This window comes from Eptatretus burgeri, chromosome 3 (assembly GCF_056783735.1).
Source record: "Eptatretus burgeri isolate ZD-2024b chromosome 3, Ebu_testis_v1, whole genome shotgun sequence".
Lineage (NCBI taxonomy): Eukaryota > Metazoa > Chordata > Myxini > Myxiniformes > Myxinidae > Eptatretus > Eptatretus burgeri.
In genome coordinates, this window is record NC_140963.1 from 145,577,545 (window position 1) to 145,592,526 (window position 14,982).

At 43.0% G+C, this 14,982-nt stretch overlaps 1 protein-coding gene across 19 annotated transcripts in view; it reads right to left on the reverse strand.

The window, feature by feature from the left end:
• The window catches only part of RAPGEF4 (Rap guanine nucleotide exchange factor 4), a 342,806-nt gene that overhangs the window by 183,348 nt on the left and 144,476 nt on the right, over nt 1–14,982 (reverse strand). For 16 of the 19 annotated variants that reach the window (XM_085876078.1, XM_085876077.1, XM_085876075.1 and 13 more), the window contains 3 exons: nt 9,469–9,578; nt 5,691–5,812; nt 474–657 (listed from right to left, as the gene is read on the reverse strand). In XM_085876078.1, the coding sequence (XP_085732204.1) occupies nt 474–657; nt 5,691–5,812; nt 9,469–9,578 (416 nt within the window). The remainder of the gene's footprint in view (nt 1–473; nt 658–5,690; nt 5,813–9,468; nt 9,579–14,982) is intronic. The other 3 variants (XM_085876076.1, XM_085876087.1, XM_085876081.1) reach the window with 1 other exon arrangement.

Below are 14,982 nucleotides of genomic sequence, written 5' to 3' on the forward strand. Positions count from 1 at the left end.
CATGTACGAATCAGATTTGGAGTGAGCTGAACAGAGGTGAGCAAAGCTACCTGCATGTGCAAGAATACATGCATGCAGGCAGGCAGGCCTTTGCCAGGTAGATAGTGTGGGTTTTAAATGCTTCTGCCCTGTTTTATGTAGAACCTGGCGGTTAAAAATAAAAACTTACCATTTGGTAGACTTTTATCACCCTTCTTCTCCCCTCACACTTCTCTCCTCCCAACCCCAGTCCTCGCTCCACCCTGATGGACATCTCCGGAAGATCTCTGCATGCTGCATTAATGTAGCCCATTTTGTTCAATCTTCAAACCCCCCTCTCCCACCACTGCATTCAAACTTTCTACACCCCACAATGCACACCAATAACCTCCCACCACCATACAGTAATTCACACAAACCAGCATCCCCTACAAGCACCCACTCTCCCGTGCACAATAAGGTTAGTTATCAGCAAAGTACAAAGCAAAACCTACACCTTGCGAAGGATCATTCTCATAAGAGCATCGGGGCCGAGCTGGCTCAGTAGAAGCAAGACCTCCTGCAGCTCTTCCTCACTCTTTCGTCTCTCTTCTTCTGTAGGCAATGTCATCTCTTCAGCCTCATCTGTGAGGAAGCGGTAGAACAAGTACTTGTCCTGGAAGTTTTGCTCTTGGTCCACTGTTGGGAAAGAGACATTGTGAAAACATTAATATTGATTCACATGATTCACAGAATCATTCACAGCTCTGATGATTGACAGAATCAAAGGAAAGCAATGGGAGGAGGGAAGGGATTTCACTCTTTTGTAGTTAGTCCTTCACTGGGTGTTTGTTTCTGCTTCTGCTTCTACATAGTTCAGGTGCTTTGTGCTCTGATTTGACCCAAGCATTGAACTATCAACTCTTTTGTCATCATTTCCCCTTAAAAAGCAGAATGATCCTTATGGTAAAATATTTAATCAGTGTAGGTAAGTCAGGATCTCTGACAATTATTTTGAGAAACGATAGCCAGCCTTGCAGAGACACTGGACATGGTAATGGCAGCCTTCTTGGTGCTGAATGAGGAGTCAGAGCCACTAGGATTACGAGTCTCCTGGATCAAGTCTAAGATCCAGGCTTTCAATGACGTCTTGGATGCTACTATCTTGTCTGTACCCATTTGTGGTGAGGAAGTTGAGGTCACAGAGCGGTTTCCTTACCTTGACAGTGATATTCATGTTATCACAAGTTTTGAGCTCGAGGTTGATAGACGTTGATAGGGTCGGGCCTGGGGTGTCATGGATTCAATGGACCATGGGGTGGGGCGTTGTCGGTACATCTGCAGGAGGATGAAAGTCTGAGTCTTTAGGTCATTGGTGCTTACAATCTGGCTCTATGGATGTGAGACTTGGACATTGACCAAGAATCTGAGAAAAACACTTCACTCCTTTGGTACCAGATCTCTGCGGAGAACACATGGCTCTCGCTAGTTGGAGTTTGCGTCTAAAGAGTGTTTATTGAAAGAGATTCAGATGAGATTTGTTACCTGCATAGTCCATGAGCATCAGCTGCAGTTGTATGGACATGTGGCTCACTTTCCTGACACTGATCCTGCTCACCAGATTATCTCAGTGAGGGAGCCTCATGAGTGGAGGAGGTCAATAGGCCGACCACATGCCTTGTCGTTGCAGCAGGTCAGGTCAGGTGAGGTATGGGAGCACGTGCCAGAGCAGCGCGTCGCTGTGTCCACTTTCCACCGGTACTCCAGGGGCCTCCATCTGTCCTCCCCCCCCCCCCCCCGGCAGATGCCTGGCCCATCCCCATCTCAATGAGATGCTAATCTACCTGCTGCAACCATAAGGCACATGGTTGGCCCATTGGCCTCCTCCACTCACGAGGTTCCCTCACCGAGAGAATCTGGTGAGCAGGATCAGCATCAGGAAAACGAGCCACATGTCTATACAGCCACAGTTGATGCTCACGGACGATGCAGGTAACAAATCTCATTTGAGTCTCTCTCAGAAACCACTTGTTGGACACAGTCTGACCAGCGATAGCTGAGGATTCTCCAAAGAGACCTGGTACCAAAGGAATTAGGTCTCCATCTCAGATACCTGGTCAGAGTCCAAGTCTCACATCCATAGAGTAAGACTGGAAGGACCAAGGACCTGCAAACTCGGACTTTCGTCCTCCTGAACAGGTACTGGCAGCGCCACACCCCATGATACAGTGAATCCATGAATCCCCAGACGTCTGTTGACCTATGGCTCACAGCCAGCAGAGACATGAATATCACAGCCAAGGTAAGTGAATCTGCCAAGGTAAGTGAATCATCCCCCATCCAAAACCATGATCTTTTCTTCACCCATTAAACCACCTCCCACCCCTCCCAAAATTTTGCTTCTGTATCCATCTCATCCACCCATTGCGTTCTCCCTTACCCCTTATCATTACCTGCATCCCTTGTTTGTCCATCTCCATCCACCTTCTCCCTCCATGCAGTGTAAATGCACTCCTTGCTTATTCAATAAATTCACAGCAAACCAACTTAACTTTACAGTTTTATTAAATTTCATTGAGTAAGAGAAATGTATTTAGATCCACAACTCTTCCCAGAAGAATATTCAACGTCACTACCATTCTATGGGTGGGAGGGGGGAGAGGGGAGGGATGGGAAGAATCTCCATCTTATCTCACTTCTAACAAGACCCTTTGGCTTTATCTTCAAGTTGTACTTGCTCATACTATCCCTTACTCCCATGTCATGAAAGCCTTCTTGCATCTGCTTTGACAACTCCCTTTAATACAATGGTTCTCAACTCGTTTCAGTCCACAGACCACCAGGCCAATCAAAAAATTTGCATGGACCACCTCCTTCTTTCGACGTTATAACAAAAAGAGCAGACAACAAACATTTTTGGTTTGAAATTTATTTATTTTACACAGATTTTTGGATTCTCTTCTTACTGACGAGCTTTTTAATGTTCGGAGTGATACTTGATAATGCACAACGAACATCACTTTCCATGGCAAACCGATTCCTCTGTTTGGACTTGACGCGCAACAATCATGAAAATCCAGTCTCACACATATAAGTTGATGCAAATGGCAAAATAAATCTGACTGCATGTGTTGACAGATTTGGGTAACTCCTGGTCATGCTGGTTGACACCCAAAATTTCTCCATAGTTGACTGCTGGTACATGTCTTGAGCCGCAAAATAATTTTTCAGATCCAATAATTCCTCCTGCAGATCCTCTGGAACACGATTAACATGTGTTGTGAATGGATTCCTGATGAAAGATAACCCATCCCTTGTCCTGTGCACCTCCAGACAGTATCGTTGAAATTCGTCCCGTAGCTTCCGTAAATGATCGAGCATTTGCATCCAAATGGCTTACTTTTCCCCAAGCATGACATCCACATTTGGAAATTGAACCAAATTATTGCCTTCAACTTTTACGATACAGAGTTCCAATTTGTCAAGAAAAGTCTTGATGATGCTTTGGTGAGAGAACAGATTTGACCTTTCACTTGCAGCTGAAGATTCAGTTTGTTTAAGATTCCAACAATAAACAAGATACCCAAGTTCTAAATTTGACTGTCAGCACATTTCGGAATCCCTCTTTCCCGTGAGCCTGGAAAAGATAAATCCAACTCCTTTCTCAATTTAAAAATTCTGTCGAGTACGTTGTAGTTGAGTACGTACATAAGTGTAGAACAGCAACACATCAAAGTCGGAACCTGTGTCCAGGCAAAATCTTTTGAACGGCCTGGTGTTCAGAGCCGATGATTTGATATAATTCACCACCTCCACCAACCCTTTGAAAAAGTCGTTCAGTTGATCAGGCAATGTTTTTGATGCCAAAGCTTCCCTATGAATGAAGCAATGAATTCCGGTTACCATTGGAGCACGCTATTTCACCAATGTTTGGAAACCCGATCTTGAGGTCAGCATAGCAGGTGCACAATCAGTGGTGACACCCACAAGATTTACCCAATCCAAACCATGCACTTCAAATAAATTGTAAACAATTTCCATCACATCCTGAGCCTTTGTGGTGGTATCAAGAGTCTTACAAAAAAGAAACTTGTCTTTGAAGTCTCCATCAAATATGTATCGTGCAAACATCAATATCTGAGAGCACAATGCGACGTCAGTCAATTCATCCAATTGTTTGGCAAACAATGGAGACTTCTTCATTTCATCCACAACTTCTTCACTGATGTTCTGTGATATCTTACAGTATATGTTTCAATACTGTGTCGTTAGAGACAGATATATCATTCAGCTTCCTTGCTGCTTCCTCGCCAAAAACAAGCCACACCATCTCTTTAGCAAAGAGGAGCACAAGTTGCTCAACAAGGGTATGAGGCTTCTTGGCCTGTGCAACTTTGTATGCAACAACGTAGGAAGCATGCACTGCATTGCTTCTCTTTTTGTAGAATGCGCCTGTTGAGTCAAGGCGCTGTCGCTTCAGAGCTGATAACCGCCGCTCAAAATAATCTTCATCGTTTTGCAACAAGTTGGAGTGACACTTTAAGAGATGGAGTTTCAGGTTAGCCGGCTTCATCGAGTCATTCCCCAAGCTTTTGAAACAAATAACACATTGTGGAATTATGACACGCAGCGGAACCCTCTCAGACGCAAGTCACTGGCAACTGGCAACACGATGGATGACGTGTGGCATGCTTGTGAACACGGCTTAAAACAGCCTAACGGTGGCGCCTGCTCACACCGTGCAACTTTGGACAATGTTCCTGTGAACCACCGAAAAAGTGACCATGGACAACCAGTTGAGAACTACTACTTTAATACCTCAAAAGGTATTTCCATCATAAACCCATCAAATCTTTATTTCTTTATCTACACATGCCTTCTTTTTTATAATCTTTCCTCAAAGCCAAGACTTGTCAGCCCGGGAGCTGTCTGTTGCCCGATGCTGAATCTTTCCTGAACTGGAACGGCACTCATGGAGTGCACAGTCTCGCCTCGCACATGTATTCTAAACAAAAATACCATCGTAAACTGAACATGCTACTATTATGGCCCACTGCAATAATGTGCCATATACTTGCAGCATCCGTGCACCCTATTATGTCACATAGTTTAGTGGCATGGGCAATGAACATCATAAATTTAATTCTTCACTCACATCAGGTCATAGATCAGAAAAAGGAAGCTTCAGATTTTTTGGAGAAGGATTTTGATTCAACCAATTACAGCTGGAATACCCCTTCACTGATGATGTCATCATTATCACCCGAAATATGGCATGAGAAGTTGATAACACATGACAAGTTTCAATTTTTTTTCATTGAGCGGTTTCGGAGAAAATTATGTCCAATTATTTTCCGTTAATCCAATATGGCTGCCATCCCATGTGACCTATGACATCAGAGTTAGCAATAAAATATTCCCCCATGTGGCATCCCTCCTACTTTTAAAGTTTTCAATTGATCGGCCAAGCAGTTGCTGTGAAAACAATTTTAAAAGCGAAAATAAATCGACGTAGTCAAACAGATAGACAGACAGACAGACAGGGGTGTTGCAACAGTTTCGCATCCCCTTTGGGGTAAGACTCATGATCATTCTTTTTCCTGTTCTTGAGTTAATTCTTTCCCCACTCTGCTGGCCTACTTATTCTGCCACTTTCTTTTACCTTAGCTTGTAAAGTGCTTTGCAGAATATATCAACAAATGAGTAAAACAAGGTTAAAGAACAGGACATACCATGATTCAGAACGCCATCTTCAAGAAGGACCTGCCACATTCCCACAGCCTGCGTACGGGAGTGAATACACTGACCCTGCTGTGTCAACCAGTCGACTAACTCGGTGCCGACACAGCACTGCCTGAAAAGCAGAGGGATATACCAAGCATTTACAATCAGGCAGAGGGATATACAATCAAATAGTAACAGACATTAAAATCATGGCTCAAATAGCTATTCAACTTATTGTTTTTTTTTTTTTTTACAATTGTTCACTCTTGCAATAGCTAAATGCTCCATATTTGTCATTGTCTGCATGTTTATCAGAATTTGCTTTCTTGAACTCAATGACCACAGACATTCACAAGACACACTGCAGGTCTCCATTCCGGATATGGCTCGTTTGTGTTGAACACGAGGTGGTGTCCGTTTCATTGCCGCCATTTAGACATTCTGGTTACACAAATCAAATCTGCTGCTTTCACCAGTTTCAATTGGTGGGGAGGGGGGGAGCGGGCAGTGGAATCTGTCGCAACCTGGCAAGCTCTTGATGAAGCAAATGAGAATTCCATCAGTGACGCCAGAAAACTAAAGTTTAACAAAAAACACACACCTGAGTTGACTTTTACAAACTGTAGAATTTCCCTCAATGGAGGGAGGCAGTGGAATCCTTTCAAGTTACAAACCACTTTGACTGCACTTCCTCTAATTTTATAAACTGTACTCTATCAGATGAACTGTCCATGACAACCTCTACATCAGAGAAACCAAACCTGCACCGCGTGATCGATTCCGTTCATTCCTAGTGGATGTAAGAACCAACAGCACATTTTTTTCAAACCAATAGCTCGTCACTTAAATTTTTTTGGCCATTTACACCCAACACATGATCACCTAAGGTATTTCTCTAAATCGGAGCAGCACCTGATGGAATGAATTTTTTTTAAATAAGTCACATGAACACACAATGAACGGTTTGTATTTTATAACTTGATGCCCTTTCTTCAGTTCCTTGATTCGCTGAAATGGATCTACATATTAATCATTTTCTTTGTTTACTATTTATTTTTGTTAAATATGACCTCCCTTTTGTGTATATTCTTCATTCCTCATTGGTGAATAGGACTCGACTGCGTCCTCAAAAAGTTGAAGAAAAACATAAATCTGCTTTCCTACAAATTCATTCATTCATTCATTCATTCATTCATAGGCAGCACCTGGCTGCTGGTTTGCATCATTTCTGTTGGTGTGGTAATACCATCAGTGCAGCGCTCCCTAAGCACCTGCAAAATAGGCAATACAGAGTGACGTCTTCTCTGATGAAGGGTTATCAACTGAAACGTCAGCTTCTCCATGCGTCCTACAGCAGTTAGCACACCTCTATCAACATTCCATTGATTACATTCAATGAAAATGGGATACTGCTCTTGTTTGTTCAGACAAACTATTAAAGACAAACAAAGCCAAATTTCCAACCTGATCTCCAAAGCCAATCGTCGACTGGGAATTCTCCGTCGTGCAAAGTCCTTCCTCAGCCCACCTGAGCTCCTGACCACATACAAATTTTTCGTCTGCAGCCTGATGGAGTACTGCTCTCCCCTCTGGCTGGTGCTCCTGCCTCTCACCTTTCTCAGCTTCACGCTGCAGAAACCAAGGCATTCCGGATCATTGATATCTCCCACGATGAGGCTGAGACTTTGGGCCTCTCACTCTCTCACCGCAGGCTGGTCGGTGGTCTTTCTGTCTTCTACCATCTCCTCTCCGGCCTCGTCCCGTCCCCCCCACTCTGTCTGTGAAAAGTCCCCCCCCCCATATTTAAGCAGGGCGCTCAAGGTCTGCCAACAACCCCCTTCTCGTGAAACTACCAAAATCTAGAATCACTGCTCAACTTCACTCTTTCCTCTTTTTTCCCACCTCTGGAACAAACTCCCACACTCTCTTCAATCCCACTCTTCCCTCCAGATCTTCAAAACAGCTGTTCATCACCATCGCGTATCCTCCCCCATCCGAAGCCACGATCTTTTCTACCCCCATTGATCCAACCCAAACCCACCTCCTTCAAATTCCCTGCTTTCCTTCCTGAAAGTCCCTGTAATGTCCATCTCGTTTACCCCGTGTACCCCCACTCATCCCTCTCTCTTCCACATAAAGATCTCCTAATGTCTCTGTTCCCCACTCTTTTGCACTTCCCTCCCCCGTCCCTCTTGTTTCCTGCTCCCCTTGTTATACATTCTGCGTGTTCGCTCTTTCTACGAGCCTCAACAATGCAAACAAAGAATATATAAAAAAAAGAATCCATCCTTGTGGATGGATTAATTCCCCCACTTATATGATGTCAATGGAAAATGACTTTAAAATACTGGCTTCCATCAGGTGGCACAATACAATACACATTACAGAGAGAGAATTTGTGTGCTATCCCCACTCAGAACCAGCGGGAATATGAATCCACCCCACACCCGGGACCGAGCTGATCGAACAGCAATTACAAGTTCTACATCCACATCTTCCTCACCTGCACACTCCCCCTACAGCAGCAGTGTCATCGTCCCGAGCTAAGTGTTGCCTTTTCAATTTACAGCAGAGTACAGGATGAACGAGTCTTTGTCAACTACGTGCCAAAAAGTCATTGTCGTGTGAGGAAGGCCATGTGAGAGGGGAAAGGAATGGAAGTCAACGAAAGACGTGCCAAAAAGTGTTAACTCCTTTTTTTGTAGGATTGTGACGGAACAACGTCAAAAGATGTCACGACGGTAATCCATAAGTGGATTGTGATGTATTGTGGAATCGTAATGTGGTGGCATTCCTATCTTGCTTGGTTGTTTTTTTGAGATTTCATCCCTCGATGTTTTTACATTTTATTAAAAAAAACTTTTTTTTTCTTGTTTCTGCAATTTTTTTAAGTAATAAAATGCTTCCTGTTTTTTTTAATCAACGAGGGGCAGTCAATAAGTAACCTTAAAATGGCGATATAATATAAATTAGAGAATGTAATGAGTGTAGTTGTAGAGGACATATGTTCAATCTATGGGTAAGAGTCATGCTTTGCCTTTTTTAGATGTGGCAACATTGAGTGTACGATGTCAGTCGAGCAGTTCCAAAATGGCGGCTCTTTGAGAAGCATGCACCAGGGAGGAGCAACATTCTGTCATCCGTTTCTTGGGAAGTGAGGGTGTGAATCCCAGTGGAATCCATTGCCCAATGAAAATGCAACATGGTGACGCAAGTTTATCGCTGCAGCAGGTGTACGACTGGGACAGGAACTTTCAAAGTGGAGTTATTACAGTTCGGGTGCGAGTTGTCCAGGCACCGCCCGCCCCCCCCATCCCCAGTGGAAGTTTACAAAGAGGTTTTACACACAATTTTCTTAACCATAATGCCTAACTAATTATTACCACCACCGTCCCCTGTATGGTGAACTGGCAAACAAGCCAATTCTTAAGCTCACGTTTCCCTACTTATATATTGAGATGGCTGTGTACTCGCACATGGACCGTGCTACTCTACGCATTCCTATCTGTTCTATGGTGATATCTCACCCCCCACCCCCTTCACAAACATAACAATGTATAGATTGTTGGCATATTGTGAAAAGCAAATTCGCAACATATGAAGTTCATTCTATTTGTTCATGTTTGGGTGGACAACACTTGTATTTCCAGAAAAATTGATTTTATGATCCTTTCTCAATCAAGCGATCCTTGTTTAATTACAGATGAGGATCCAAAGATTACATTTTTTTTCTTTAAAAGTCATGTGTTGCGGTAAGTACTCGGAATAGATGAATAACACAGGTACCTGTATGACTTGAGATGATATTTACGATCTCTTATCATGTGTGAAGCGCTGCCCAGCAAAATGTTTCGCAGTATGTTCCCAGCGTGGAGAATCTTATCGGATGGCACCTGCTGGACACATGCACGCACGCACACTCAGCACATTTTATATATTTAATCGCAATGCTTCAAATGAAGAAACTAAGAAATGAGAAAACTCAAATAAAGAAACTAAGAAACTAGAAACGCTTGTGGCAAATGAGGCAAATTAAAAGCAGAAAACCTCCCTCCACTTGTTTCAACACAGGTCAAACATGATGGAAGAGAAAAATGAGAGAGGGAAGAGGGTCGACAACCCAGGAGCATGACAAAGTGGAACAGGTGTACAGGAGAGCATGACAAAGTGGAACAGGTGTACAGGAGAGCATGACAAAGTGGAACAGGTGTACAGGAGAGCATGACAAAGTGGAACAGGTGTACAGGAGAGCATGACAAAGTGGAACAGGTGTACAGGAGAGCATGACAAAGTGGAACAGGTGTACAGGAGAGCATGACAAAGTGGAACAAGTGTACAGGAGACACAAACACATCGGTGTAAGCAGAAATGTTTTCAGCGAATGTTCGTCGATTTTCTGGCTGCTTCTGGACTGATCATGGAACCATTTTGAGGGAACAAGTGTTTGGTGGCGCAGTCTAGATACATACATATATATATCTATATATATATATATATATATATATATATATATATATATATATATATATATATATATATATATATATATATATATATATCCGTCTTGTATTGAAGAGTATTTTTAGAGGGAGGGATTTAGGGAATGGTAGTTGCATGAGTGTTTTGGTGGCACAGCTGAGAGGAGAGGAGAGAAAAAGCCCGTCACCATATGCTTTGCTGGATGCAATGCAATGTTGAGGTCTCCAAGTATTGCTTTGTATTTCACCTTTTTTAAAAACCCAAACACCTCACTGCTGGTTAGATGTTTATATATTGCTAAAGATTTCTTGGTTTTTGTGTCATCTGCTGTCAGGCAAACTTTACAAAATAAAAGAGATGAGGTCAGAAAAGCAATAGAATTCAATGTTTTATTTGAAGGTGATAATAAACCAAGGACTGCAAAAATAAAATGACAGAGGGGGTGTTTAGTTAGAGGTAATACTAAAAGGTCCTGGGTTTGCTACACGTGGATATCTGATTAAAGACTTCTGGTCCTGTGTTTGCTACACCTGGATGTCTGATTAAAGACTTCTGGTCCTGGGTGAGCTACACATGGATGTCTGATTAAAGACTTCTGGTCCTGGGTGAGCTACACATGGATGTCTGATCAAAGACTTCTGGTCCTGGGTTTGCTACACATTGGCATCTGATCAAACTTCTGGTCCTGGGTTTTCCATATGTGGATGTCTGATTAAAGACTTCTGGTCCTGGGTTTGCTACACATGAATGTATGATTAAAGACTTCTGGTCCTGGGTTTGCTTCACGTGGATGTCTGATCAAAAACTTCTGGTCCTGGTTTTGCCACACATTGCCATCTCATCAAACTTCTGGTCCTGGGTTTTCCACATGTGGACGTCCGATTAAAGACTTCTGGTCCTGGGTTTGCTTCACGTGTATGTCTGATCAAAGACTTCTGCTCCTGGGTTTGCTTCACGTGGATGTCCGATCAAAGACTTCTGGTCCTGGGTTTGCTACACGTGGATGTCTGATTAAAGACTTCTGGTCCTGGGTTTGCTACACGTGGACATCTGATCAAAGACTTCTGGTCCTGGGTTTGCCACATGTGAACGTCTGATTAAAGACTTCTGGTCCTGGGTTTGCTACACGTGGATGTCTGATTAAAGACTTCTGGTCCTGAGTTTGCTACACGTGGACATCCGATCAAAGACTTCTAGTCCTGGGTTTGCCACACATTGCCATCTGATCAAACTTCTGGTCCTGGGTTTTCCACATGTGGACGTCTGATCAAAGACTTCTGGTCCTGGGTTTGCTTCACGTGGATGTCTGATCAAAGACTTCTGGTCCTGGGTTTGCTTCACCTGGTTCTCTGATCAAAGAATTCTGGTCTTGGGTTTGCTACAAGTGGATGTCTGATTAAAGACTTCTGGTCCTGGGTTTGCTACACGTGGACATCCGATCAAAGACTTCTAGTCCTGGGTTTGCCACACATTGCCATCTGATCAAACTTCTGGTCCTGGGTTTTCCACATGTGGATGTCTGATGAAAGACTTCTGGTCCTGGGTTTGCTTAACGTGGATGTCTGATCAAAGACTTCTGCTCCTGGGTTTGCTTCACGTGGATGTCTGATTAAAGACTTCTGGTCCTGGGTTTGCTACACGTGGACATCCGATCAAAGACTTCTAGTCCTGGGTTTGCCACACATTGCCATCTGATCAAAATTCTGGTCCTGGGTTTTCCACATGTGGACGTCTGATCAAAGACTTCTGGTCCTGGGTTTGCTTCACGTGGATGTCTGATCAAATAATTCTGGTCCTGGTTTTCCACACATTGCCATCTGATCAAACTTCTGGTCCTGGGTTTTCCACATGTGGACGTCTGATCAAAGACTTCTGGTCTTGGGTTTTCCACATGTGGACGTCTGATTAAAGACTTCTGGTCCTGGGTTTGCTACACATGGATGTCTGATTAAAGACTTCTGGTCCTGGGTTTGCCACACATTGCCATCTGACCAAACTTCTCGTCCTGGTTTTTCCACATGTGGACGTCTGATCAAAGACTTCTGGTCCTGGGTTTGCTTCACGTGTATGTCTGATCAAAGACTTCTGCTCCTGGGTTTGCTTCACATGGATGTCTGATCAAAGACTTCTAGTCCTGGGTTTGCTACACGTGGATGTCTGATTAAAGACTTCTGGTCCTGGGTTTGCTACACGTGGACATCTGATCAAAGACTTCTGGTCCTGGGTTTGCCACACATTACCATCTGATCAAACTTCTGGTCCTGGGTTTGCTACACGTGTAAGTCTGATTAAAGAATTCTGGTCCTGGGTTTGCGAGACGTGGACATCTGATCAAAGACTTCTGGTCCTGGGTTTGTACACATGGATGTCTGATCAAAGACTTCTGGTCCTGGGTTTGCTACACGTGGATGTCTTATCAAAGACTTCTGTCCTGGGTTTGCTTCACGTGGATGTCTGATTAAAGACTTCTGGTCCTGGGTTTGCTACACATGGATGTCTGATTAAAGACTTCTGGTCCTGGGTTTGCTTCACGTGGATATCTGATCAAAGACTTCTGTTCCTGGGTTTGCTACACGTGTAGGTCTGATTAAAGAATTCTGGTCCTGGGTTTGCTAGACGTGGACATCTGATCAAAGACTTCTGGTCCTGGGTTTGTACACATGGATGTCTGATCAAAGACTTCTGGTCCTGGGTTTGCTGCACGTGGATGTCTTATCAAAGACTTCTGTCCTGGGTTTGCTTCACGTGGATGTCTGATTAAAGACTTCTGGTCCTGGGTTTGCTTCACGTGGATGTCTGATCAAAGACTTCTGGTCCTGGGTTTGCTATACATGGATGTCTGATTAAAGACTTCTGGTCCTGGTATTGCTACACGTGGACATCTGATCAAAGACTTCTGATCCTGGGTTTGCTTCACGTGGACGTCTGAATGGCAGTTGCTTCTTTCAGTTTATTTAAACTAAGTTACCCCGCAATGATATGTTGTGTTTTACTGGTGTATTTTTAACCTCCGCCATCTTCGAAGATGGATGGAGGTTACTGTTTTCACCCCTTTCTATTTGTTTGTTTGTTTGTTTGTGAACAGTATTAAGGAAAAACTCCTCTGAGGATTTCGACGAAACTTGGTGGGGGGGGGTTAGGTATGGTCCAAGGATCATGCCATTAAATTTTGGACTTGGTCCCCCCCCCCCCAAAAAAAAAAATTGTTAGAGAAAAATTTTTTTATTTTTTTTGCATTTCTACACGTTTTAAGTGATTTCCAACCCCCCCCCTTCCCCCCAAAAAAAGAGAATTGTTTTTTTTGCATTTTTACATGTTTTAAGTGATTTCCAACCCCCCCCCAAATAAATTTAGAGAAAAAACATTTTTTTTTGCATTTCTACATATTTTAAGTGATTTCCAACACCCCCCAAAAAAAGGAAAAAATATTATGCATTTCTACATGTTTTAAGTGATTTCGAACCCCCCTCCACCCCAAAAAAAATTGTAAGAGAAAAAAAATTTTGCAACTTTTTTCAACAAAATTTCGAATTTTTTTTTTGCATTTTTACATGTTGTAAGTGATTTCCAACCCCCCCCAAAAAAAAAATGGAGAAAAGAACTATAACTCTCTCAGCACTGTTGACATCATATTTAATGAATAAGATATAAGGTTCACTTGAGTGAAGCAGAAGTATTGGCGGCGGAGGTTTTTCACTCTCCCGAGTGCTCCCCCTCTCGTCATTCCTGTTTTGCTGGTCGTGCTTTTTATCAATTTTCTGTCCCAAACCTTATCTTGTGTTTCTCGTCGAGTTTGTGTCCCTTGGAAAGTGTGGCCGACTTGCATTTGTCAAGTTGTCCTTCTGCCTCCATTATTTTATCCTACTTGCCTCGTTTTCATTCCTTTTAACGCAGGTATTGTTACTTCTGATGCCACAACTCCATCCTTTAACCCTCCCCACTCCAAAAAAATAATAAAATACAAACAGCACACCACTCTTCCTCATTTCAAAACAAACAAAAAGCACCAACAACATCAGAACAAACTAAAAGGGCACTCGGTAGAGCGCATACCTCCGCCACGTAACGCCTAATCCACGAGAACATACCAGGCCCAATACATTTTTGAACTAGAAGGGCACTTGGTAGAGTGCATACCTCCGCCATGCAGTGCCTGATCCACGAGAACATATCGGGACCAATAGATTTTTGAGATATCGTGCTATATATCGTTTTTGGCCCGATTATTATTGGTAATGAATCACCTTAAACATTAAATCGTTCTCGTATCCAGATTCTGATTCAGATCTTCACCAAAATCTAGCCAATTCATTCTTGCCAAATACACGTGTCCACCAAGTCTTATCCGAATCCGTCCACAATCTTTTTAGATATTGTACACACAGACAGACAGACACACAGACAGACAGAGACAGACAGTTAGACAAACAGAAAAAGAGGGGTGAAAACATAACCACCTTCACCTTCAGTGCCAGAGGTAACAAACTATCTCCATGCTGTTACTTCTGAATTTCCTATCCATTATTTTCAATATCCCAAAACTCAATGTTCACTGCATGAAACGTCTCTTCCTCGAAAAGCTCTTCATAACAAATAAAAACACTTCAAAAATGTATTTTAAATACCTTCCTCTACTTAATACTCAAACTGGAACAACCCATTCATTCTTCTTCTTCATCAATAATACCTTCCTTTTCTTTTTCACAAGGTTTATTTCCCCAAACCTCGTCATTCCAAAATGCTCAGTTCATTCAGCTTCATCTTTCACCGATCGCCAAACATTTTCACGCCTTCAACCAAAAACATTCTTGCCATCGCACC